General features: G+C 45.2%; 1 protein-coding gene across 2 annotated transcripts; it reads left to right on the forward strand.

The window, feature by feature from the left end:
• Nucleotides 1-5,196: 5,196 nt before the first annotated feature.
• Nucleotides 5,197-26,106, forward strand: AKAP10 (A-kinase anchoring protein 10). Of its 2 annotated transcripts, none has more exons than XM_064165909.1 (15): nucleotides 5,197-5,557; nucleotides 9,811-9,882; nucleotides 12,097-12,279; nucleotides 12,586-13,140; nucleotides 14,544-14,642; nucleotides 15,396-15,480; nucleotides 15,811-15,934; nucleotides 16,783-16,919; nucleotides 18,228-18,372; nucleotides 19,101-19,274; nucleotides 21,074-21,183; nucleotides 22,230-22,312; nucleotides 22,875-22,927; nucleotides 23,550-23,645; nucleotides 24,678-26,106. In XM_064165909.1, the coding sequence occupies exons 1-15, from the start codon at nucleotides 5,380-5,382 to the stop codon at nucleotides 24,681-24,683; spliced, it is 2,100 nt and encodes a 699-aa protein (XP_064021979.1). In that variant the 5' UTR covers nucleotides 5,197-5,379; the 3' UTR covers nucleotides 24,684-26,106. The 2 variants fall into 2 exon arrangements, with proteins under 2 accessions (XP_064021979.1, XP_064021980.1); XM_064165910.1 differs by having other exon boundaries at nucleotides 9,811-9,858.
• Nucleotides 26,107-26,399: the final 293 nt, after the last annotated feature.

Genomic DNA, 26,399 nt, shown 5'->3' on the forward strand with positions numbered 1-26,399 from the left:
AACTTCCAGGGAAGTTTTCAAGGGGAAAAAAAGTCAGACTCGGCCTTGTCTTTTCCTCCTGTTGTCCCTGATTCATAGAAACACCCAACTGCTTTCCTGGGCTGCAGCACTTCTCATGCACTGTGAGCCATTTAGGAAAATGAAAGGGGGGAAGGCATAAACAGAGAAATAACAGACATTTACTTAAAACTAGAATTAGGTTTTTTTTAAAACTTGGTTCTATTCAGGTATTTATGACACTACAAGTGTCCAATAATTTGAGAAAAACACTTTGAATTGCAGAAAAGTCATCTGAGGTGAGTCCCACACAGTGCTGGTAATGCCACCTGGGCAGACTGGAGGTAGGAATGACCCAGTTTGCTGTCAGTGAATCAGAATAATTTCAGAGTGACACAACAGCCTCACAAAAACAGCTGTGAGCAATAGCCTGCAGCAGGGCTAGGGCTGTAGAAGCTGCTGTGAGGATCTTTCTGTTTCCATGTTCATGCTTCTGCTCAGAGCTCCTTCTCGAGAGCTCAGATGCCCAGAAATCAGCAGCAGCAGGTCACCAGCCCAGTTCTTTCTGCTGGGAGTGAAGGGTTTGGGGTTTTTAACCCCGATTTTGTTCTCTGCTACACTTCAAGTTCAGGTTTTAAGCCTTAACCTGCCCATTCACCCTTGTCCTTCACTTGTGCCCAACCACCAGGCATGGAGAAACAAACCTTCTTCCTCGGACATGTGCTCAGTGGACAGAGACAAGGAGGGATTGCAAGGTTTTAATAAAATCAGTTAATTTATGCTAGGCTGGGATGTGGGATAATTCACTTCTCTGAAAGCCTCATCACAGCTGAGAAGCTAGGAGTAACTCTCCCACCCCCATTAAGGCTAATGGACCGAGGTCAGCCACAGCCCAGTCTGCAATGAATTTCATGTGTGCAAGCAGCCACTTGTTTCCCCATTAGAAAGAAAGAGGCAAACACAAGTCTGTACCTGAGGCTGCTGGGTCACAGGTTTGGAGTGCTCCTGCTGTAAACGTACCAGTTGTGTCTGCTCAGTTCTAGCTTCCATGGCATCTTGCTGTGCAAAATTGTGTGTGTGTGTGTGCTGCACCTTCCCCTCTGCCCCTAACCCTCTGTTGACTTGAATTCTTGGTGGTTAATATTTGTATTGCTTATTTTGCAAGCTAAGGCACCTAATTATTTGACTTTGTTTCTTCCCATTGCTAATGGCAATGTCCCAAACGTATGATTTTCGAGCTGGCTGTGTGCTTCTGTCTCAAAGACCATCCCAATGATGTGAGCAATGGCAGTGGCCTGCAGCATGATTTGTTACATTTGTGTTTTTTCTGAGTGCTGTAATTGAGCAGAGCAGCTCCCTGTGATAAATTCTTTGAGGTGAAGATGCCAAGCTATCAACAAAGTCTCCTATTAATTCTGTCCAAACAAGAGCATCCCATTTAGACCTTTCCAAACAGTAAACTTTGTTTATTTTTCTAGCTATAGAAAGGGGGAAAAAAACAGCAAGAAGTGAGTTGGTTTTTTTTTTCTTTGAATATTTTAATTTAGGGAGGTGTCCTCCAGTGTCTTTGATGTTGGCCAACCTATGTCCTGAAGTCGTATTTCAGCTGATTGCTCAGTTAATTAAACTGTCACATTCTGTTAAAAACTGCAGAACCTGATGCTATTCATGCTTCCAATTCAGCTCTCCAGGGTCCAAGGCTGAGTGACAGACTGCGGGTTGGAGCTTCTGCACATTCCCAAAAAGGAGAGAAAAATTCATACCAGGAAATGTAATTCATGCCAAGCATTCTTTGTAGCTTGAGGTTTCACCAATTATCTCGAGTCTGATGCAAAGATAATTGAATTATCCCAAAGATTTTGACAGGTCAGATGAGGTTTGTTGGAAAAGGAGCTGCTGCTTGAAAATTAATTGCAACATAGAAAGGTCTTCTTCCTCTGCTGTGATGGGGGATGCCTGCAATTTCCGTGCCCCAAGAATCACTCTGCCAGCTGGCTGGGCTTCTGCCAGCCTTTCTGTACTGATGGAACCAATTGTCACTTTGGAGCTGGTAATGTGGTCTAGGCAGAGTGCATGTCCCAACATGAAAGGGTCCCCTCTGCCTGAAGCTGATATGCAAAGCTAAATAAAGCTGTAGGGATCCCCAAGCCTGGCAGTAGAGAGATGCCTCCGTGTGTAAGGTTGGCAAGAGAGTGCAGAATACAGACTCCCTTAGGAATTTTGCTACCAGCTTTAACTTGGACAGCCTGGCAGAGCAGGACCATGTGATACGTCACATCCTGCTTCAATCCCAACATAAAACTGAAACCTACAGTATGATCTGCAAAGCCAGGCTCCTCAGCCACAGACAGCACCATGGAACCAAAGGGAAATCCAGGTGCAGTCTGCTGGAGGATGAGGCTGGTGACAGCAGGGCTCTCTTCACACTGGCAGTTACTGAGCATGGACATCGACAGAGGAATCAGTGCACCCTCAGCAAGTGTGCAGATGGCACCATGCTGTGTGGCACTGTCGACTTGCTAAAGGGCAGTGATCCATCCAGAGGGACCTGGACAGGCTGCAGAGGTGGGCCCAGGCCAACCTCATCACATTTAACAAGGCCAAGTGTAAGTTCCTGCACCTGGGTCAGCACAATCCCAAGCACTAATGCAGGCTGGCTGGCAAATGGCTGGAGAGCAGCCCTGAGGAAAAGGACCTGAGGATCTGGGTTGATGAAAAGCCCAACATGAGCTGGCAGTGTGAGCGCAGCCCAGACAGCAACAGCAGTGTGGCCAGCAGGGCAAGGGAGGGGATTCTGACCCTTTCCTCTGCTCTCCTCAGACCCCACCTGGAGTGCTGTGTGCAGTTCTGGAGCACGCAACACAAGAAGGACATGGACCTGTTGGAGTGAGTCCAGAGGAGGCCACGAAGATGCTGAGAGGGCTGCAGCAGATCTCCTATGAGGACAGGCTACAAGAGTTGGGGTTCTGCAGCCTGGAGAAGAGAAGGCTTTGAGGAGACCTTGGAGTGGCCTTCCAGTATCTGAAGGGGGCTTACAGGAAGGCTGGGGAGGGACTATTTACAAGGCCTTGTAATGACAGGATGAGAAGTAATGGGTTTGAACTGGCAGAGGGGAGACTGAAACCGGACGTTAGGAAGAAGTTCTTTACAGTGAGAGTGGTGAAACACTGGCACAGGTTGCCCAGGGAGGTTGTGGATGCTCCCTCCCTGGAGGTGTTCAAGGCCAGGTTGGTTGAGGCCTCGAGTGACCTGTTCTAGTGGGAGGTGTCCCTGCCTATGGCGGGGGTTTGGAACTGGATGAGCTTTGAGGTCCCTTCCAACCTAAACCATTCTATGTTTCTGTGATTCTCTGTTCATTAGAGGACTGGGTGCTAACTTTGTTTTTTAACAGAAGATGTTGATTTAGTGCCTGCTAAATTATTTTCACATTTGCTCACCTTCTGAATGTTTTAGCCTGTTGGCAGCCTCTTAGGTTATGTGCCAACTGAATAATTCAGTTCATTAGGCAAAAGCCATATATGATAATTGAGTTCATTATCCTCAAACCAGCCTCTGGGCATGTGTACAAAACCGTTTCAAAGAGCATCAGTTAACAAAATAACATCAAAAGAGAAATGCAGTTCCTATAGGGTGTCGATGAGCTGCAGCATCCTGCCCAGGAGATGGCCTCAGCTCAGCCCTGAAAAGATCCCCAAATACCTTTTATGCAATTTGCAATTTATGTGTCTTAATTACTGAGTGCTTGTAAAGAGCTTTGGAACACTGCTGCAGAAATCTACGTAATGATTATTAATTACATCATTTCTCGTGGTTCAAATACCAGCAGCAAGACAGTTACACCTCAGAGGGATGACACTGCAGAGATCCATCATGACACAAGGATGCAAGAGGAAGAACTGCAGTTGACTCCTGCAGTCTTTGCACCACCGACTGGGTTTGCTACAGGGGTTGTTGTGTTTTGCTGACTGGGTCCCATGGGACAAGGTCCTGTGGATCAAGCCCAGCAACATCATGGCATGAGAGAGTTTGAAGAGGAACTGGACTAAGAGTTATGTGTCTGGAAAGCTAATTCCTGTCCAGTATGGAGCGCCAAAAACTACAGGAAAGTGGCCCGGGTTTGTGTTTCTTCCATGCTCACCCTTGCTGGAGCTCATGGCTCTCAGCTGGCCCTCAGCATTCATAGCAGCTCCAAAGGCACACGGCTGCACGGTTTGCTGCACGGATGGGGAGAACTGCTTTCTGGTGCCATGCCTCAGCTGCCTCCTGCAGAATCCAGACTACAGTAGCAGCCTTTCTAAAGTGTCTGTATGATATCCTGCTCTTCAGAGATCGATGTTTATAACTACAGGCATCCTTCGTGGCTGAGAAAGGAGAAGATTTGCCTTGGGAGGATAATGAGGGGGATTTTTGTGGCAGGATGCAGACGGAACTGACCTGTCAGACACTCTGCTTTCCAGCACCCCTGCAGTGTCCCCGCATCCTGCCCGCTGCTATGCTGCCGGGCAGGGTGTTCTGGTTACGCCGCACCAGTAAGCGGGTGGTTTGGGAAGGAACGCCACGTCTGGCATCCCACCAACGCGCCGACCAGTGCCACGCACCTCACGCACAGGGGATGGTCTTTTGCCTGTAGGGACCAGGACGGGGGGTAGCAAGTTGTGGCTGCCACCATTGGGGCTGCAAAGTCCCCGCACAGGTGCTCACACTGACGTGGGGTCTGCCGACTTGTACATTTCCTCTGCCCCAGCCCCTCTGGGCAAAAGGGCCATTCTGGGCCCAAGTCACGGAGGTCTCCGAGGGGCTTTGCACGGCACCTCGGCTCTCGCAGGCCCTGCCGTGCCACTCCCTCCTGTCCCTGCCTCGCTGCCGCCAGCCCTCAGGGCAGGCTGTCACCCCCGGCCCACGGGACGGGCACAGACCGCCGGAGCGGCCCCAAAACGCCTCCTCCAGCCCCTCCTGCCCTCATCCAAAATGGCCGTCCGCGCCTCACCCCGCCCATCGCTCCGGCCCTCATCAAAGATGGCCGCTCTCCCCTCTGCCCGCCGCTCCTGCCATGGCCCCCGGGGCCTGTTGCCCTCACCCAGCATGGCCGCCCCGGCCCGCGGATTGGCTGCTGCCGACGCCGGGGCGGCCATGCTGAGTGAGGCGGGGCCGCGGCCGCATCCCGGCGTGCCTGGCGGGCTGCCGGCAGCCCGGAAAAGGGAGCGGGGCGGTTGTTGACAATATGGCGGCCGCTGGCGCCGCCGCGGGAGGAAGAGGCGGAGGGAGAGGAGGCAGCGGGCGGGGGAAGGAGTCTCATTCATAGAGCCCGGCTTGCTGCCCTCGTCCCTTCCCTCCCCTTTTTCCCCCTTCCCCACCGGCCGCCTTGCCCCCCACCGCGGCACCATGTCCTTCTTCAGACGGAAAGGAAGAGGGGCGGCGGGCGGGAGGCCCGGGGCTGAGGGGCGACTGCCAACCGCGTCCCCTGCGCGGCTGCTGGGCTCCGGCCCTGTCCCTCCGGGGACGCCGACCGGGCCCCGAGAGGACGCTCGGCCCCTGAGGAGCGGGCTCCACGGAAATGACGGTCAGTCCTTGCACCTCCCGGGGACGGGGCCCTTTTCTTCCTCCAGGGCTGGGGGAAGGGGCCGGGGCCGGGGCCGGGGCCGGGGCTGAGTCTGTGCAGGGCTCGCCGCTGCGGGACCTCGCGGTGTCGGCTGCCATAGGCGCCTCAGGTGACCACTCGCAGCCCCAGGTGCGGGAGGTGTTGAGCGCTGGGCTGCAGCCTCCGTCCTTCCCGGGCTGCAGCTGCAGCGCTCTCCCGGGGCTTTTCTCCCTTCTTTACGGCAGAAATACAGCTTAGCAGCTCTGAAACGGGACTGGTGTAACGCGTTTCGTACTCTGTGCTGTTCTGGAGCCTTTCTGCATACAAGATACTTTTTGACAGTGCTGATGCAGGTGGTCCTGTAAAAAATGTAATGGGCTAAGGGTGTTGGAGCAGTAGCTAGAATCCTCATCCATCGAGAGCTTCGCAGAGGCCAGAGGAGTCATTGACAGTTTAATTTGTAATATGGAATCATAGAATCCTTTGAGTTGGAAAAGACCTCCAAGATCATCGGGTACCACCATCAGTGCTTGTTGATGTTCTGGAGCACAAGGCAGGGTTTGAAATTGACGAGTCGTGAAATATTTATAATACTCCTTTAATGCAAATGGATGTCATTTAGATGCTCTTTGAGAGTGAAGTGTTTTTAAGGCACTTGTGCCACAGCTTGTGAGGAAATGTGGTGTGGTGCACTTCCAATCTGCATGGTATGTGGTTTGAGTGGTTTTTGTCGAAAGTGGCACCTTTTAGGAAGGGCCTCCTGGGACAGCAGTGCTGGCTTTGCGATGCTGTAGCTCAAGCAGTACAACTCCTGCCCTCCCAGCAGTGGCAGCTATGCACTCTTCTGAAGCTTTTCTCGGTAACTGAAACCCAAGATGTACATCTCGGGAGGCAAGGAAGAAAGAACACATTATCTGAGGTGATGCTTTAGCTCTTGCCTGACATAACCTTCTTGCAAGCTTGTTCAGCCAAAGTATCAGCATCAAAAATGTCATTCTTCGTGGAGGTTAGTGCAGTAGTCCTGAGAGAAATGAGTTTAAACTTCCGTTCCTGTTTGGGCATGTTCCAGCACATCCATATCCCTGAGAAGGGCTAAAAGGATGATCAGAGAGCTGGAGCTGCTCTTCTATGAGGAGAGACTGAGGGAGTTGGGGCTGTTCGGTTTGGAGAGGAGGAGGCTCCGACCTGAACTTATTGTGACCTTTCAGTATTTGATAGGGGCTTACAAGAAAGCTGGGGAGAGAGTTTTTAGCCTGTCGGGTAGTGGTAGGACAGAGGGGAATGAACAAAGCTAGAAATGGGTAGATTCAGACTGGATGTTCAGAAGAAGCTCTTCACCATGAGAGTGGCAAGATCCTGGAATGCGTTTCCCAGGAAGGTAGTGGAGGCTTCATCCCTGGAGGTGTTTAAGGCCAGGCTGGATGAGGCTCTAGACAGTCTGATTTAGCATGAGGTGTCCCTGCCCATGGCAGGGGAGTTGGAACTAGGTGATCCTTGTGGTCTCTTCCAGCCCTGACTGATCTGTGATCCCAGTAGTTCTGAAGATCTGGGAAGCCTGCTGGAGGTTTTGCAAGTGCCATAGTCCTTTATGGGATGCTTACATGCTAACTTTGAGCTGCAGAATAACATTTTCATGCTGCTTATAAACTCAAAAACAGCTTCAGCTGTTTTGCTGGTGAAGAGAATTGCGGAGCTGGTATTCCATCTGGATGTGTAATCATAGGAACAATGAGAGCCTTGGCAAAGAAATTCTCAGGGAAGAAGTCAAGGGATATGTTGATTGAGAATCTGTTTGTGTTCCTTTGATTAAAGGATCTTTGGTCAGAGCAGCAGAGTCAGAAGTGAATGCCCAAGAGAGGCACTGTTAAGGAGAGAAGGAAGCTTTAGGCTGTGTGATACATAAAATACTCTTGTTTTCTGTAATCCCTGTTTTAGATACTGGCTTTTAGAGAGGATCTTAAACTGCAGCTGGAAGAAAAGCAACAAATTAAGGCTTACGGTGAAACTGTAGGCTAGACACAGCCCAAAACTGTCTAAAAGCCATCAGTGTTCTTAGGTTGAGCTGTTGGGTAAAATTCAAAACCACTTAAAAATTAAATCATAACCAAGATCATGAAACTATTAACATGTAAAAAGCCTTAAAATAAAGGTCTGGAAGATGGAGGGTGGAGAAGTTAAAGTCTAAGAGTTGAACCAGCAGCTGGGTGCTTGGAGGCAGGGTATGAAATGGTCACAGCCAGACTCTGTGCTTGTGCTCTGGGGATATCTTGGAAGTAACACGCACAGTCCTGCTGCTTGGCTGACCTCTGAGGTTTTTTGTAGTTGGTTTTGTAGGCAAAACCAGTGATCAGCTGAGGTTCGTTCATTCTTCTGTGTTTCCAAGAGATGCGAATTACAAGTCCGGGCTCACGTGTTCGGCTTGTGTCACTTAGTTGCTTTTTTCCCCCTTGGTGAATGGGGTTTTGCGGCTGGAGGCTCTCATGGCCTCTCAAGTCCACAGTCATCGTGTTCTGCACTTCTCTCTCTGCCTTCACACAGGCAGAGTGACATCCCTTTTTGTGAGGGAAGTGAAAGTAAATTCCTTTAGTGAAACTTGGCTCTAAAACTGGGACTTGGCATGTATGTGGCTACCTTTTTTTTCCTCTTAATTATTTTTTACTATTATTTTTCTTTCTGCTTGAAGCCGAAGGAGTAGAAGTAGTAGTGCAAAGAGGGTGAAAACATGCACCAGGAGTTTCTATTACTAGCACTAAGTAGGTAATTAGAGGGGAACTCAATAGCTGGCAAGAAGGAACGGATGTTTTTAAACTGAAAATAGGCTTATGGTGGATTCTGCTCTGGAAACTCAGGAATCATTGCTGGTAGTTAGGAACTGGTTTGGTGAATCAGCTGCTGGAATCGTTTTGAAAAGATAAAGGTTTGTAATACTGTAGTAGAGAGTTTTCTTTGGCCCTGTTTACCTCTAAGTTTCTTAAGACATGCAGATTTTTTTTTCCAGTGCCTTTTCCTCCTGCATATCAGCACACCCCCAGTTATGTAAAAGCTGGTTCTTCTCACCGTTCATGGCTGCATCTGGCTGCATGAGCTCCATTTTACAAGAACCCAGCTCTTTTAAATAGACACTTAAACCCTTCTGTCAGAGAGGGAATGTGCAAGCTGCAGACCGAATCTTTAAATGCTGAGTTGCCAATTCGCAGCCCTGCGACGCTGATGCTCCTCACAGCGAGGACTGGCAGCACGGCAGTGCTGCAGCCGGCACTGGGCAGGACAATTATGTAACCAGAGACCGAAGTTCCCCTTTGAAATATTTAAAATGCTTGGGTTAGAGCAGGGGAGGTTGGGGCTCTGTGTAATCTGCTGGTATTTTCTGATGTAAATGTTTGATCGTGCCAGGTTATGGCTTGGAGTTATGTTCGGAAGGACTCCACAATCAGTGTTCAAAGATGACCTATTTGTAGTGATAATCCCAGCCTGGAGCAGCCAGAGAAGGTCTCAGTAGATCACAATCTTCAGTAACCCCACTTTATTTGTTTCTCGTGCCAACCTGTTTGTTTGAGTTTCAAATGGATCTCCTAATTTCCTTTTAACTCTTAGATCCCTTTTCCATCACAACTTTTTACAGTTTTCTCCTCCCAGCTGCTTGTCAAAGGTTTGTTGATAGGTAATTCTCAAGTAATGTTGCTTAACTATTTGCAGTGTGTTTCCAGAACGTTTCTGTGGTATCCATCACCACTGAGGAGTCCAGGGCTGGCTCTGGCTTGGTGAAGCAGGTTCCACACACATCCCTTGGGCTGCATGTGGTGTGCTGATCTTCTTGTAACACAAGGAGATGTTGCTTTTAGCTGTGTGATTTCTGGTTGATAGCATCTGCCGATGCCCTACAATCAAAACGTCACTCCCACTCTTCACAGTTAATGTGGTTTATTCGAGTCACCTTGACTGTAGCCTTGCTTTAATCGGGCAGACAGCATTTGTCTGTCTTAACTTGGATTTTGACACGCTGCATTTCGCTAAGCTTCATTCCCAGATGATAAGTTTTACTTTTGAAAATAAAACCAGCACAAAAGCTTTGAGAGCCTCTGTCAGTTCTAGATGTGCAGATTTAAATAGGAGACTGAAGAGTGATTGTTTACCTCTGCCTCTGATACTTGCTGAAGTTGGCAGTTCTGTCTTTCTCTGATACGTTCCCTTAGTCACCCAAACCAGCATTAACATTTTTCCTTTCTATTTTACAGTGAAGGGCAAAGAGCAAGAAAAGAACACAGATGTGAAAGCAATTAAAAGTAAGATCAATACTCACTGTGTCTGTAAGTTCATATGTCTAATATCATCTGCTCTTTTTATTTGAAACAATAGGATGATTTCCTCACGACTGAGTGCAGATGTGACCTGTACATTAAAACCCAACAAACCCAGACCTTAATTCTGTTTCTGAGTATTTATAGTAACTTGTCTTTCCTACTCATCTCACTGAATCTGTGAGTACAGAGGGTTATTCAATTATGTCAAGCATGATCTTTAATTCAAAGTCATGGTGCAATTTAGTCGCCTCACAGTGGTTATTCCTCATCTGCAACAAATTGGCTTCTGAAGTTTCTTGCTTACATGTCCAGTACTCTACAGTTTGGAAAACGCTGCTGAACTGTCTCTCGTTTCCAAAAGAGGCTGCTTTGTCTGCTTCAATTTTGGCTGATGGTGGTGGTAAGGCTGAAGATCTCAATCTTGGTCAGAAGGATTAGTGTCCTAATGCTTCTCCACATGATACAGAAATCTCACTGCTAAATCTGTTAGAAGATAAAAGTTTTGATGGGAAGGAAGTTTACACAGCATGGGAAAACAAGTTTATTTATCTTGTCAGTTTCTATTGCCATACTAAAAGAACATGTAGTAGTTAGTGTGCATCTGATCTGTTACTTTTATAGCCTCAGACAAAAATCCTGTTTCTGTACTTGTTAATGCCTTATGTGAACATCAAGAGAATTTTTTTTCTCCTTGCTGGTCTTTCAAATCAAATACAGGAAACAGTCACTTGCATCCATTTCATAGCACACCTCATGGTTTCAATGCAACTGCAGATTCTGATGCCTGGGAGAAAGAGTTGAACAGGAAAAGGCTACAGTATGGAAGACCTTGTAAACAAAAATAAAGTTTAAAATATATCATATTACAATTTGTGAGCTGCTGTAAACAAACAGCATCCTTCCAGTTGGGCAAGCAGTTGCTCTCTGTGCTGTTAGGTTAGCCATATAGAGCTCTCAGGAGGGTTTGGAGTAAGTGTTTAAGTAGAACAAGTGTTCATAATGGAAAAGGGAATTAAATCTAAGTCACAGAAGCCTAAGCCATCGTGAGGAGTGCGGCTGTAGTTCTACACAAGTGGCCTCCACCAAATGTTCCCTAGTTACTGCCATCCTGGTTTGAAACATGTTTCCTCCATTGTTGCTGCTCTTAAACATTGAGGGCTTTGTAAGAAATGCCAAGGGTCATGGTACCAAACACTGCACCTCAGAAACACTGCATCAGCTTAAACACTTGACCTCCTCTATAGCATTGCTGCTAAAGTATCTGTTACTGTGACATGCCAGTGTGAAATTACTGACTTCTGTTATCATGTGTCATAAAAGTGAGTAAAAAAAAAATCAAGTCATGCATCCTGAAAGTCATTGAAACCAAGTTGCTTGACACCTTGATGAAATCCATCATTAGGAAGCAGTGTGCTGAGGTCATGTCATCTGACTTGCTTTAATTTGAGTCAGAGGTGTAAGGTGTCCTTGCATGACATCCTAATCAATGCTATTTCCTGAGAGCTTTTGAAACTGTTGTGAGCTTGTTGGTTTGGTGTTTTGTGGTTTGTTGGTTGGGTTTTTTTTTTTTGGTCAGCTCTTGTCATCAATTAACAGTTAGTTGATGCCTTTTCACTGGCAGAGCTTTGTCTGAGGAAGTTCTTCTTTATTCTCCTTGGGCTCAGAGAGCCAGCTGTGACATCAAACTTATCTAGAGGAGTTCAGGGCTTATAACCTGGGTTTCATCAGAGGCTACTTTTTCCTAAACCTAAATATTCTAGAAAACTCCTCTTGTTAAAACTTGTATAGCTTTGTTGAGGATTTATAACACATTTTAGCTTTCATAAAGATATGAAGTGGCTTGGCAAGCATGTTACAACTAAACTAATTTGTTGCTAAAGTATGAAACCAGTATGATAGCAGTTACAAAGGAAGCCGGAAGACTCAGCAGTAATATTTCATGTGTAAACTTGGACTTGGAATCTTTTGATTAGCTGAGGAAAAGAGATGGGTGGCTACTCCCAATCTGTTGGAAGCAAATTTGTTCTTGTCATAAAACTGGCTTATTTCTGTGGTCTTTATTGGACCTTTGATCAAAGATGACATGCAGTGGTACAAGTTGGTTTTTAATACAACCAACTCTTGCAAACTCTCTGGCATATCTTGGGGTGCTTGGCTTTGGCTACTACTTGAAGAAGTCTTGGGATCCTTGTCTTCTAATCATTGCTATCTTGATTCCAGCTCCAGTACCAGTACATTCCCCTCAGAGAAGCACTAGAAACCATGCCTTGCTGGAGGCTGCAGGACCAAGCCATGTGGCAATTAATGCCATCTCTGCCAACATGGACTCCTTTTCTAGCAGTCGGACAGCTGCCCTTAAGAAGCAGCCAAGTCACATGGAAGCTGCTCATTTTGGAGACTTAGGTAAGGCTTCATCTGCTCTTTAAACACATCAGTTCTCTTTATTCTGGTATGCTCACCTGCCTTTGGTCTTCAGGCAAGTGGATTAGGTAATCAGACAATCTAAGGGCTGTTAGAACAGGATCTGTGCCTGCCTGGAGGGTTTTGAATGGGGACAGTACACTTGTTTGGGAGAAGAGGTCCTTTTGCTTTGTGTGCCACCATCATGTTGGAAGAGTCTCCTCACCAGCTGCATTGCAAGCCATTTTTGTATGGAGTAGTCCTGTCTGCAGTGCACTGTGGTGTCATTCCCTGTATGTTTTTCTTTAGGCAGATCGTGTCTGAATTACCAGGCTGAAGAGACCAAATCAAGCCTTTCAAAGACCCTGGAACAAGTCCTGCAGGACAGTGTGGCCCTCCCTTATTTTATCCAGTTTATGGAACTTCGCAGAATGGAACACTTGGTCAAGTTCTGGTTAGAGGCTGAAAGCTTCCACTCCACAACATGGTCCCGTATAAGAGCACACAGCCTGAATACAGTTAAGCAAAGCTCCTTGGCAGAGCCAGTGTCACCCTCAAAACAGCAGGAGGTTGCATCATCATCTCCAACTGGATTGCTGGAGGAGAGACTGGAGGATTCTGGCACAGTCCATCTGCTGAGGACCAGGCCGGTGGCTACGGACAAGAACAACAGAACTAGCAACAGCCAGAACCACCTGCTCTTGACTCAGGAGAGCCATAGTTCCAGTGTGCTTTGTCTAACAAAACCTGAGACAGGGACTCCCTCTATTCCAGATGATCAGCAAGAATCTTCCAGGCTTACAGTATCAAATAGAAACAGCCCCTCCACTGCACTAAAAGACTTGTCAGGAAAACTCATGAAAAGTAAGTGCCCAAAATGTTCCCTTGCTTTAAACAGGTGAGGAGTCAGGGAAAGTAGCAGCTGCTGCTGTGTGCAGTGAGCTGTCGCAGCTCTTTGAGTGCAGTGTGATGATGTGAGGAAGAAAATCCTGTTCTGTATTGGGAATGTTAACTTACTGCATGAGTGAGTGGCCAGTTCCAGCTCTGTATTGTTTGACTTTCTGGTTGTTTAAATGTGTTGCTGAAGAGACTTCAGGCAGAATCATCATGGGCTCTGATAACCTTAGGTTAATTTGGTCCTTACACCTGTAATCCTTAAGAAATGAGCGTGAGCACTGCAATGTCCTGTTATTTCAATCCCAGCTTAAAAGAATTGCAGCAAATTTTGATGATGAGGTTAAGAATTGATAATTAACTTCCCACTCTGTGTCACATAAAATGGTACAGGTCATTACCTGTTACAAGAGACCTCTAGAGATTGTGTGTGTTGCACTGCCTTTGTTCTTGGATTTGTTTGATAGATCATCTCCCTTTGTAACTGATTTGTTCTCCTTTGGATTCTGCCTCCTCAGAGGCTACTGGAAGTAAGGACATAATTAAAATATTTGCCTTTGGCTACATGCACAGCAACCAGTTTCTCTGCTTTCATCTGCTCAGTCCTCCCTCCTCTGTGCAAGTTACAGAAAGCAGGAAGCACTCCTTTCTTCATGCTGTTTCCTATTTTTGCCCAACTGTTTCCTGGTTTTGGTGTCCCTTTCTCTTGCTGTTTGTCTTTGTTATTTCTGATACACAGTTCGTAACCCCAGCCTCAGAGTAGCTTAAACAAATAGTGATACTTCAGTCCTGAAGGGCAGCACTGATTTCTGACACCTAGTGCCTACAAACTGTTTGTAGGTCCTTTTTGACAAATCTGAGAAGTCTGGAGTGTTTTGGGTTTTTTTTCTTCCTCTCTACTAGATGAGTGTCTCAGCTCTCAGTAGATGGTGTGTGAAGCATACACCTTGTTCTGAAGCACTACATTTTAACATTTTTTGTTTGTTCTTTTAATTCCTTTATTGATGTGTTTCACGTTTTCTGTGATGAGAGAGAAAAATAATGGGGAACTTCACGGCAGTTCTTGCCAGAGGAGCATCACTTCTGGCACTCAGGTGTGCAGCTGAGAAAGGTGATGCTCTCTTGGTGGTAGGGCATTGAGATCTGGGTTGCATTGCTCCATCTTGCCTATCCATGCTGGGCTTATTGTGGCCTAGAGGTAACACTGAGGCTCGTCAGTACCAAAGCAGTGGGCTAAAAGCTACATGGGAAAGATCTTGTCAGTGATTATTAGACACTTGCTTTTCTGACCAGAAGGCAGTTTGTTGCTCACTCCTCACTTTAAGCTCTGTGCCAAGGAATTCAAAGTTTGATTCTCTATTTCTTCTTTGTAGGTATAGAACGGGATGCAGTTAGTACTTTTACCAAATATATTTCTCCAGATGCTGCTAAACCAATTCCTATTACAGAAGCAATGAGAAATGACATAGTTGGTAAGAATGTCTGCTGCTGTTCCTTCTCTCTGAAAAGTTAGCTTAAGCGTTGCACAGTTTGATTTCTATGGATTTTAAAGTCAGTTGGTAGTATGTCCCATTACAAGGATTGGTGGATCTGACGTTTTACTAGTGCTGTACACTGTTCCCAGAAGGCTCTGGGAAGACCTTATAGCAGCCTTTCAGTACTTAAAGGAGCCTATAAGCAAGTTGGGGACAGACTATTGAGCAGGGTCTGTTGTGACAGGACAAGCAGTGATGGTTTTAAGTGGAAAGAGGCAGGTGTAGACTAGAGAGAAGGAAGACATTTTTTACACTGAGGGTGGTGAGGCACTGGCTCAGATTGCCCAGACAAGTAGTGGAAATATCCCAAGTCAGGTTGTTTGGGGCTCTGAGCAACCTGATCTAGTTGCAGATGTCCCTGCTGACTGCAGGGGCTTTGGACTTTTAAAGGTCCTTTCCAACCCAAACCATTTTGTGATTAATTCTAAGCACTTTCAGAAACTTTGCTTAAAATTAACGGAAGAACTCCTGATGGTTGTGGAGAGAATCCTCAGCTGAGTCTCAATAAAATATTTTAGCTTTAATATTGCTATTCAGGAGACTGCAGTGATTTAAGAGCTCTTTCTGTGCAGTCAGAACCAGACAATTCTGCTGGCTTTGAACTGCAATTTTTCATTAACTAGTCACAATCCTGTCCTTCATCTCAAGCAGCCAAATCTCTGTTAAAATTAACCTGGTCTCTCTTTGCAGCAAAGATTTGTGGGGAAGATGGACAAGTGGATCCAAACTGTTTTGTTACAGCACAGTCAATAGTGTTTAATGCAATGGAACAAGAGTAAGTTGATGGAATGGTTTGGCTTCTTGTCTCTATTGTCCTTCTGCAGAAGGTGTGAAATGTTTATGGAGGCTCAACCATAAAATTGCTTCATTGTGCAGTCTTCTGTACTGGAAGCTGCTCAGATGTCTTCCATTCTTGCTGAAGCTGTTTGTGCCTGCTGTTACCGCATCCTGTCTTCCCTGTGTCTTTTGTTGACCTGCAGCATGTCTTGCTTGTTTTGCTTTTATCCAACTAAAAACACAGGTCTTCTGGGGCAAGAACTTAATGGTTCATAAGGTGCCTTGACTGCTCTTGACCCTCCATAACGGATTGTTACTCTGTGTGCAGGCACTTTAGTGAATTTTTGCGAAGCCACCATTTCTGTAAATACCAGATCGAGGTGCTGACTAGCGGGACTGTTTATCTGGCTGACATTCTTTTCTGTGAATCAGCCCTGTTCTATTTCTCTGAGGTGAGTCTTAGGGTTTGAGTCTGCTGGGTTTTGGGGTTTTGTGGGGTTTTATTCCTCTTTGTCAGATGGGAAAAGCTCTTTACCTCCTATGGCTCTAATAAGGGCACCTCACATATAATGAAGAAAATGAGGTATGTCTTTCTCTGGGAGAAGATGCATTCAACCATCTCCTGCTTGTGTAGAACTCTTTCAGATGTTCAGACCCTTACTGTAGACTGAGCATTCACACATCTTCTCAGTGAGTGCTTTGCAGTGTCTCTGCTTTGTAGAAGCTTTGACAGTCATCATAATCTTGCCAAAGTAGTAACTTGGAAAGCCTTAAGCATTCCTACAGATAACAATTCACTAGCTTCAGATAGAGGTAATGGCAGGCTGCAGTGGGGTAGGCTAAAAGGATTAGATTTATTTTTTTGCAGTTGTAAGGCCCTGTACCTTAAAGGAATCACCTGTTAGTGGTAAAATACTTGTCCTGATAATCTGGCAAGCCAATGTAGTTTGAAACAGCGAGCTGAGGCAATATGCTGAGTTCAGTGTAAGCTCAGCCTAGGATGGAAATAGTGTTTCCTCTTTTTTGTGTGTGATATAAATAAAGAGTTGCTTGGAACTAGATGTGAAATACAGTAGAGAGAAGAAATGTCACAAGCTCTTTGTTCTTTTTTTTTCTTACATCTGCAACACTGTCTCTGAGAATTGAGAATATTTATATACCCTGATGACAATTTTTGCATCACTGACATCTGGAGTATGTTTCTTGTTTTACATGGGAAGGAGCAGGTTTGTCTGTGCTTATAAAAAGTTTCTTCCTAAAGTTGCTTGAATTATTTTTTTTCTTTCTATTTCTCTTCCAGTACATGGAGAAGGAAGATGCAGTTAACGTATTGCAGTTCTGGTTGGCAGCAGATAACTTCCAATCACAACTTGCTGCCAAGAAAGGCCAGTATGATGGGCAAGAAGCACAGAATGATGCCATGATTTTATACGACAAGTGAGGGACTTCCACAATTACTTGCTTTGAGGCTCTAATTTTGTGCTTGAAGATTTTACATTTCACTGTGCAGAAGGGACTGTTCAAATGAGAACTGTTTTGTCTTGCACTGTTGTGCTGAAAGCTTTTTATTAAGATTGTGTGCACAGAAGAACTTGAAAAACTTTCCTTTACATGAGGAGAAAACCTGTGTAGGGTTGCATTCTTGACCACTATTCAGAATTTCCAGGACTTGATTGCTTGAGTTACTGTGTGGTCATTAAACATCAAAGCCGTTTGGTTGCCATTTGAAAATGTAAAGGATTTAAACCTATTAGCAGCTGCATCGCTGGAGAAGGACCTGAAGTTTAAACTGGCTTCCATTTAAAGTGGATTGGAGGAGCTGTTAGCACAGAGCACACACAAATAGTGCTTGTTCTTAGTGTTCCAAAATGGTTTCCTTTCCTCAAGGAAGTAACTAGATCCCTTTCAATGCTGGACTCCTCTGTGACCCTCAATAATATAATTTTTCCCCTTTTTTGTGCTTCACCTTAGCAATAATGCAGCTGGAAGACAAACATCAAAACTGCTTCCAGAAAAGGTTTGAAGTGTGAGGCTCAGTGTCACAAGCTTGTTATTACCCTAGTAGGAAATAATATTTGGAGAGGAATTAGTGTTGGTCTTTGCTCCCTAGTAACAAGAGGAAATGGCCTCAAGTTGAACCACAGAGGTTTAGGTTGGATATTAGAAGAAACTTCTTCACTGAAAAGGTCCTCAAACGCTGGAACCAGGCTCCCCAGGGAGGTAGTTGAATCCTCATCCTTAAAGGTGTTTCGGAGAGGCAGAGATGTGGTGCTAAGGGACGTGGTTTAACACCAGCCCTGTAGAAGTTAGACAGTGATGGGACTTAATCTTGAAGGCCTTTTCTGTTGAAACAATTCTGTGATTCTTGTTCGCTGTCACCTCCCACTCCATCCACACACTCAGTTTCCAGTGGTGCCATTAGCAGGGCAAATGCTGCCTCAGAGTTCTGGGGATTTCCTCCTCCGTTCCTGCCACAAAGCTAGTCTGTGAGACTCTGCTCATCAGTAGTCACTCGTTGCTCTTTCCTTTATCTGGGTCTTCAGGACAAGGCTTTATTAAAAAAAAAAAAAGCTCTGTGAGCTGGGGATTTTCTTCGCCTGCAGTGGGCGAGAATCAGTTATGGGTACGGTTTGGAGGCCAGCACCATCTAGTGGCTGCAGCATCGTTGATAGGCTTGGGTGGAAAGGGTTGGTGCTAAGCACCTGCAAAGCTTTGCAAATCCTCTTCCTCTCTCCTGTGCCGCAGGTACTTCTCCCTTCAAGCCACACATCCGCTGGGATTTGATGACGCGGTGAGGTTAGAGATCGAATCCAACATCTGCAGGGAAGGAGGCCCTCTCCCAAACTGCTTCACCACTCCCTTACGGCAGGCGTGGACCACCATGGAGACGGTGAGCTGCCTTCTGCAGAGCGCCTTGGGCCAAGCAGTCAAGCTGATGTGGAAGTTCTGCAGCGTGTCAGGTGTTCCCCTCGGCATCTCTGAGTTTTTCCTGTCTTTTACTGACTTTCTCTTTACCTGGATAACTGAACAGGTTTGGTGAAATCTGCCAGAGTGCACTCCCAGCCTGATTTGAAAAGCTACCACCCACTGGCTGCTGTGGATTCTCTGTGAAATGTGTCTTGGGGAATTGTTGCATTTTAATGGAAGTAACAGGATTTCCTCCCGTGTGAATTGCTATCAACAGCTTTATTATACATCTTCAGAGATTTTTCCTTCCTGCTAGCAGTAGTTGTTTTTCAAGTCTAGACCAGCAGTGTGGCTGTTAGTGTAGCTCTGGGATACCTGGATAACCAGAACTTAATGATTGGCATCTGAGCTGCAGATGAGCTTTGAGCAGTATAGCAAAGTAACTGTAAGCCTGTTGGATTGTTAGGCCTTTCTGGGGGGGGGGGAAATATCTGAACTTAACATTTGTTACTGAAGGCTTTGGCTGGTACACAGTTATTTTGTTCCTTTTGCAGCAGGATTCAGATTTAGTGTAACTGCTAATCCATAATAATTCCATGTGTACCATCTACACAAGGACTGATATGTCTGTGTGTCACTTATGTTCTGCAAACAATCTACACAATTTGTGCAGACCAGCCTTGATTGAGGTCTCCTCCTTCTTTCTTTCAGGTTTTCCTACCTGGTTTCTTGTCCAGCAACCTTTACTATAAGTACTTGAATGATCTCATCCATTCAGTACGAGGAGATGAATTTCCAGGAGGAAATATTGCACTGAGTATCCATGGCCACGGAATCTCTCCTGATAGTGATTCTATAGGGGCCCCAGATGGCTCTGCCTCCCAGGTAGGAGTTTTGTGGTTTGGTTCTGTTAGAGGAGATGCTACAAAAACTTGTCTGTGTCAGTATCAAAGTTCATAACCTGTAAGAAAACATTTCCTAGTTTGAAGCTTCCCATTCCACTTTAGCATGAAAGCCTGTGTCATGGTAGGACACATTTGGTCTACTTGCTGCTAGGTCCAAATGTGGAAAGTATCTTGAGTTGGGCCCAAAGCCTTGCACTACTTAGAGTTCTTTGCACCACAGTTACACTCTTGTTAAGCAGTTAACACTCACTGGAGGCTGCTTCATGGTGCCATAACATGTAAGAATGCTTTTTATTAGAAATTACTTCTTTGTTATCAATACAGCAGCTACAGCCCTAGGGCAGATTGACACTTGAGAACATCCTACAGAAATTAAATCTAAATACTCAGGTTTTGTTTGCTCAGTTTTATTACTGTACCAGATCTTCTGTCCTGAAGGGCCTGCTCAGTTCTAGGGTTAAAGTCATCTCTCTGCTCACACAGAGAGCAGTGGCACTTAATATCTGACCAGGTGGTGTTCCTGATTTGTCTCAGAGTTTTCTCTGCTCTTGTTCTCCAGCTAGCTAGTCCTGCTGTCTGGAAAATGGCCAGAAATGATGTTTCATGATCCCACTCTCTGAGGGCTGTGTTCTTATGTGGGCTGAGCATCAGAAATGGGTAGTGAAGCTCGTTGCACTCTGAAACCATCCCAGTAACACCAGAGATGTTTCAACCTTTGTTTTTTAGCTTTGTTTAATTCAGAGGTGAAAGAAGAGAGGATAAGCAGATTCTAGCTTATCTGTAACCAGGTCAGCTTGCAAACTGCAAGCCCAGCTGAGAGCAGAAAAGCCAGCCGAGACCTGCTTCTGCTGAATTGCTGTTACTGAGTGTTGCACAGCTGCCATGGGGTTTACATCCAGTATTTAGACCAACGTTATTGATGTGCTGTGTTTCCAGCAACTTGGAAGCTGAACTATATGCTTGTAATATTTTAAACTCCCTAATTTACAAGGAGTCAATCTCCCCCCATTACTTGCAAACAGGGGAATGAAATCTGTGCTCATGAAATATTCTGCTGCTTGATAGTCTGAGCAGGAGGCTCTGCTGGTAATTGGCTTTCTTGGACATGGCAGGCAATGAAGTGCTGTATTTGGTGGTGTGCATTCCTGCTTAGCTGAGCAGGAGAATCCGTGGTTCTCTGCATGTTTTTGCATAAAGAGCGGCATTGAGGCAGAGCAGCGGGAAGGGAGTTTGCAAGGCAGCTGCTGTAAATGTTTCTGTTCACTGTTAAGATGCTCATGGATTGTTGTGCGTCTGTGTTCTCGCTGCTGGTGCTCTAATCTTTCCTGGGCTTTTTTCATCATCTTATATAAATACTCCAGGCCAAAGGATAAATGTTTGTTCTCTGTATATGGGGGAAGCATAATGTGTTTGGGAATTGCTTACCAAGCACTGGAGCGATGAGTGACACTGCTGCAGCTTTAGAGATAGCTCAGTGTTTTGTCCTGGCACACAGATCTGCCCTGCTGATAGCACTCAGGCTGCAGCCTCTGCACCTACGTGTGCTGACCTGTACAGTGTGTCTGTGGTTCTGCTCACATAACCCTCTCATCCTCTGTTTAAAAACAATGTCATACTGAGTTAGAAGTTGATCTCTGTCTAGATGCTCTCTAATCTTTTATGCTTGCTTAGAGACTTTATGGAGGTTTATCTAAGTGTAAAAGCACTAAAATGGCAGTTTTGTTAAGCAGCTCTTAGTTGTCTGCATTAGGCACTAATACTTAGAATTTTTATTTGTAGTCCAATGTCAAAAAGGCTAATGTTAAAATCCTGAAAAATTTTGATGAAGCAATAATTGTAGATGCTGCAAGTTTGGATCCAGAATCTTTGTATCAACGAACATATGCAGGGTAAGGCGCATTCAGTGTTTCTCACTCTTTCTAGTTCCATGTCTCACCTCTGTTCTGTTTTTAATGTGTCCTCCCTGCACCCAGACTTTGCATTACTGCAAGATGCTACAACCTTAGCAAACGTCTAAATGTTTGAAAGCAGATCTCTTTTAGCAGTGTGATTTAACACCGGTGTCATGGTGTTTCTCTGACCAGAATTGCAGCCAGAAAAAATATTTCCAATTGGTTTTTGTCTTTATTATTCCTCTTTGACTCCAAAACACAACTGAATACTTCCTGTTTGGGGTTGGAACAGAAAAGACTAAGCTCAGGTGCCTTTGGTACTGCAATGTGCAACTTCGATTTGTCTCTACCCCCATGGTAGAGAACAGCTTTCAATTAATTTCTTTAGTAGATTGCACAGCTCTTCTGTTACTTAAATTGCTCATCTGTGTAGATCTTGCAGGAGTTCTTTGTTTCTCTACCTTTTCTATTTGCATCTGAGTCTCCTGTCCTTTAGGTCCTGTAAACTGCTTTCTCCCCAGTGACAAGTTCTTTACCATCAGGGTAGTGGAACACTGGAACAGATTGCCTAGGGAGGTAGTTGAAGCCTTAACTACAGAGATATTGAAGTTGAGGCTTGACAGGGCTCTAGGCAACCTGATCTAGTTGAGGATGTCCCTGCTGACTGCAGGGAGGTTGGGCTGGATGACTTTTGGAGGTCACTTCCAACCCAGACCATTCTATGATTCTGTTTTTATGCCAGTGCAGAGCACTTGCTAGCTCTGCCTGCTGCTTATCACATGACTGAGTCACCAAAATGTTTCCCTGCTGCTGCTAGTTTCTAGAATACCTTTCCTGATACACTTTGAATTCAGATACATGAGAAGAGTGGAGGATTGTTCCCAGGGTATCCAGTTTAGACGGAAGAGATGGTAACTGGTAAAATGCAACTTCCAATGCCAGAATCTTGATTGTGGGGGCTTTTTTGTATTCCTGTTTAGTAACTCTCTGTAATGACAAAGTTCTCTTGGAAATGCATGTGCTTCTTTTCCTCCTCTCTACAGGAAGATGACATTTGGACGAGTCAGTGACCTGGGACAGTTTATCAGAGAATCTGAACCAGAGCCTGATGTCAAAAAATCAAAAGGTTTGCTTTGCTCTTTCTCCCCGTTCTCTAGACATTTGCAGAGCTGCTCTCTGCCTTACTGCAGCTGAGATAAGAAGGATTCTTGATTCTTTCCAGATCTGTCTAGGCCAAACAGAGGTATCTAAGGGTTGTCCTGTACTGAAGCAAAACCCATCTCTGGCCGAGTTTCCTATCCAAATGCTGCTTTTCTGGTCCAGCTGGACTCCTGAGAGTATGAGCAGTCTGTGGGTGTCACAGCTGTCAATGGAACCTGGCAGGGATTAAAGCCGCTAGCAGCTGAGCTGATGAGCAAACTCTCAAAGGTTTGGTCTTGATGAAAAAGAACTTCAGCTCTCCACACTCTTCCCACCCAGTTTGAGATAGCTGCTAGTGCTGCTTTTCAGCTCTGGTAAGAGCGGCTGCTGAACCATGGCTCCACGTGAGCCCTGTTCTTTTCTGTGCCTCTTTGTTCTCCAACACGAGCAGTGCAAACCCTTCAGAAGGGTGGAAGGACTTAGCTTTTCTAGAAGCGTGCTACAGAGTTTGCTAATACATCTTATTTGCTGTTTTTTATCTCAACTAGGGTCCATGTTTTCACAAGCAATGAAGAAATGGGTTCAAGGAAACACAGATGAGGTGTGTCCTCTTCTACGTTGTCCTTGTGACTTTACAGTGTAGATTAGAGAACTAAAGTGTGAAAGTTCTTAATGCTGCCTGTTTCTCTATCCCTCTGATGCAGCAGCAAGAGCTGTCAGACTGTGTGCTAAATATAATTGGGTTGCATGCATGTGTGAAACTGGTCTGATTTTTGCCAGTGCTTGGTGTTTTAACTCCTGATGGTTAACTGTGTGCTTGCAGTCAAGGCTTTGCTTATGGTGTTACAGATGTATCCAGAATAGAAAGTGGAGTTGTTCTTTTCCTCTGCTGTGAGGTGAGCCCTGCACAGGGATTACAGGCTACCTTTCCCCCCCACCCCCTGCTTAGAGGACATTGGTCAAGTCCCCAACAGATAAGTCTAAAGACTTCACTAAGTCTGTTGGAAGTTGCACCAAGCCATAAATGCTCAGGATAATTGCAGTTAATGCTGTACGCAAACCCGGGTGCATTGCTATTGGGGAGGATCCCTTTACTGGGGGTCACTGAGTTGTGAAGGGTAGCTGTGTCTCTCAAAACTGAGCGTGTGAATTGTGCTGAGAGGACTGCATTTTATTTTAAGAACTTGAAGCTATATGTATTCTGGGATGTTCTTCTGTGGCAGGCTCAAGAAGAGATGGCTTGGAGGATAGCAAAGATGATAGTCAATGACGTTATGCAGCAGGCGCAATGTGAACAGCCTTCAGAGAAGGTTACGAAGGTAAGGGGGTGGAAAGGCTGCCTGTCTTCAGCTGACTTCAGCCAGATTGTGGGAGGAGCAGAGCTCTCACTTGCCTTCCTGATGCAGCTGAAACCCACTCTGGTAAATCTTCAGACTGGCACAGCATGATATGAAGAAACAAAGGTTGGAAGTGCTTTAGCCTACATCTGATGGAAGTTAAGACACCTGCAGTGGCTCTTCTGTGCCAGCATGGAAATTGTCTTTATTCATTTTGAGTCTCTACAAACTCCTTTATTAGATAAAAGGATGATTTGTGTGGATCAATGATGTAATTCCTCATTTGAGTTCACACCTGCAGTGTCATGTTAGTGAATGTTGGTTTATCTGCTGACAGTGTCAGCACAGCTCAGCAGTGTTGGCTGTGCTCATTTCTGCTTCACTCTGCCTGGCCCTCCCTAAAGACACAGTTCTTGGGCTCAGAGCTGTGTGGTGTTTGGTGACTTTGCTGTTATACAAGTCCCCGTGTCCTTCAGATTAAAGTAGTAGTCAGTTCTGAAGCAATGGTTAGATTTTGAGAGATGAGGGCAGCAGCTAACCAGTTTAATGTCTGGTACTTCTGGCTTTCGAGCATCTGACTTGCTTAAAACTGAGTTTGGGCTACATTTACTGAAGGTAGACATGTGCCAAAGCCCAGTCATTAGACCCGAGCAGATGGATCCATAGTTTCACTGTCTGGCTGTTTTCATTTTAACAGAGCAGTTATATTTAAATGACTTGTATAATGACTCCATAGCTTGCCTGCAAATGATATCATTCCAGCCTGGTTGGATGTAAAGGTCACTCACACCAGTATTTAGAAATACCAAGTGCCTGCAGATGCTCTGGATTCAATGCAGCAAGTGTGGTTACAGTAATCAGAAGGTCGAGTGTGTGGTGGGATTGGAGTTTTTCCCTGCTCCAAGCTCCTAAGCATACCTGGCTCCAACTTTTTAAAACACAAAACGTCTTTCTGTTGAGTGCTTTGTATATTTTAGAGTGAAGTGCACTCTCACCCTGCTTTTCCTCTTCCAGCTATGATTTTAGAAACCTCAGAAGAGGAAATGTAGTTTTCAGCTTCGAGGATGAGTGAACTTTCCCTTTTGGCAGATTCTTTAACACAGCCAATAAAAACAAAGCACTGTTACTCCAGCTGCCGACATCTCCCTCGTTTGGAAGGAAGCATTCAAAGAAGCAATCCTGTACCTCCACTGCAGAGCCTGAAGAAACACTTCCTGTTGCATGTGGCATTCACAGTGATGATGGCTTTGAAGGAGACGAGGACACAGCTTAGGAATGTCACTGAGGAACTGTGATCAACTTCACAAATACTTGACCCTGTCTCAAAAAGACTTTTTAAGCAAAATATCTGGGAGGGGACACAAGCCACAAGAGCAGGGAGAGGTTTTGGTGTAGTTTCTAGTTCTACTGCTTGTGATTTTTAAAGACATAATTGGAAAGGCCTTGGGGCATGTGCCTAACATTGGCCATTGGAGAAGTGAACCTGAAATGGTGAATTCATTGGCAGTGAATGACTTACAAGGTTCTAAGTTTTGGCTTTCCTTACTTGAAATAGATGAGTATTCAACTGTAAGATAAATGTATTTTACTTCATAACTCCATTAACTTTGCAGGCAGCGCAGAATGATCTGGAGTGAAGCCTGGACAGTGTAACTCTTCCTCCTCAAGCTCTCACACCTGCACACACAAATCTCCTGCTTCCACCACGGAGCAGACATAAAAGCTGCACTTTGTGCATCACTCTGCTCCTGAGACGCAGCTCCAAACACAGCCTATATTTTGAGGAGATTGCACCCTGTACACTGCTACATTTTCTTTCCTCCCCATCCCACAAGCAATGACGAAAGTAATTGCTGCCATTCTCCTTAGCTAGTTTCCTCCATCCACCATAGCATCTAATTCCAGTTGTTTGGTTTACAAAGAAAAACAGTTTTTTAATTTCCTCTGGCCACCTCCCTGACATTTGCAACTTGCAAAACCTTTCGTTAGGTAAAAATCCTCACCCCATTACACAGCACCTCCCATTTCATTTTGCCTCCAGTGAATTGATTCTGCAGGGTATCAAAAGCAGTCAGTGTCTCAGCATCCTGTTGTCACTGCATTTTCAGTAAACAACACTTCTCTATTGGATTTCTGATTTTATGATGGCTTTTTTAATTATTTTTCTTCCTTGAACTTGTGCAAAAGAAATCACTTTGCACGGAACTTGAATCATCTCCAATGTTCAGGATCTCTTGATTGACTAGCAAGTGTTATTCCTTTGCAATATTTGATTCTGTAGAGGCACACTGTTTTGTCCAGCAAAAAAGAAGGCTGTGTGTAGGTTTTTTGGTACTATGTACCACCTCTTATTTCTCTCATGCCCAAGTATTCATGTACTTAAAACATAGTCTATTTAATTGTGTTTTGATTTAAAATATATAAATATGAAAATTTGTGTCAATTTTCTTCCTTTGGTTTGACTTTACATGGAGGGTGTGATGGTATTGAATGGTAAGGGTAGAGGCTTAGAAAAGAAAGTCCTTGAAGAGTTTGTCCTGAGTGTATTTGCACACATTAAGTATTTCATGGGTGATGTTAATGACAGTGATGTGAATTAAGAATAGTTTATGTCCAAGTACTAAATGAGAAGGTGTTTTAATTACAGGACAGGTCAGAAGCTGGACTAGGAAGGAGGGAGAAGGGGCAGGGCTTGGTGCTGTAGCAGTGTTGATCTATGCATATGCTTTAATCCGA

Source organism: Pogoniulus pusillus, chromosome 27, assembly GCF_015220805.1.
Source record: "Pogoniulus pusillus isolate bPogPus1 chromosome 27, bPogPus1.pri, whole genome shotgun sequence".
Taxonomy (NCBI): Eukaryota; Metazoa; Chordata; class Aves; order Piciformes; family Lybiidae; genus Pogoniulus; species Pogoniulus pusillus.

Bases quoted from the DNA above. Each gene is read 5' to 3' on its own strand.
- AKAP10 (XM_064165909.1), top strand. From the start codon at position 5,380: ATGTCCTTCTTCAGACGGAAAGGAAGAGGGGCGGCGGGCGGGAGGCCC. The intron at 5,558-9,810 runs GTCAGTCCTTGC...TCTATTTTACAG, and splicing joins CGGGCTCCACGGAAATGACG to TGAAGGGCAAAGAGCAAGAA. The intron at 22,313-22,874 runs GTTTGCTTTGCT...TATCTCAACTAG, and splicing joins TGATGTCAAAAAATCAAAAG to GGTCCATGTTTTCACAAGCA.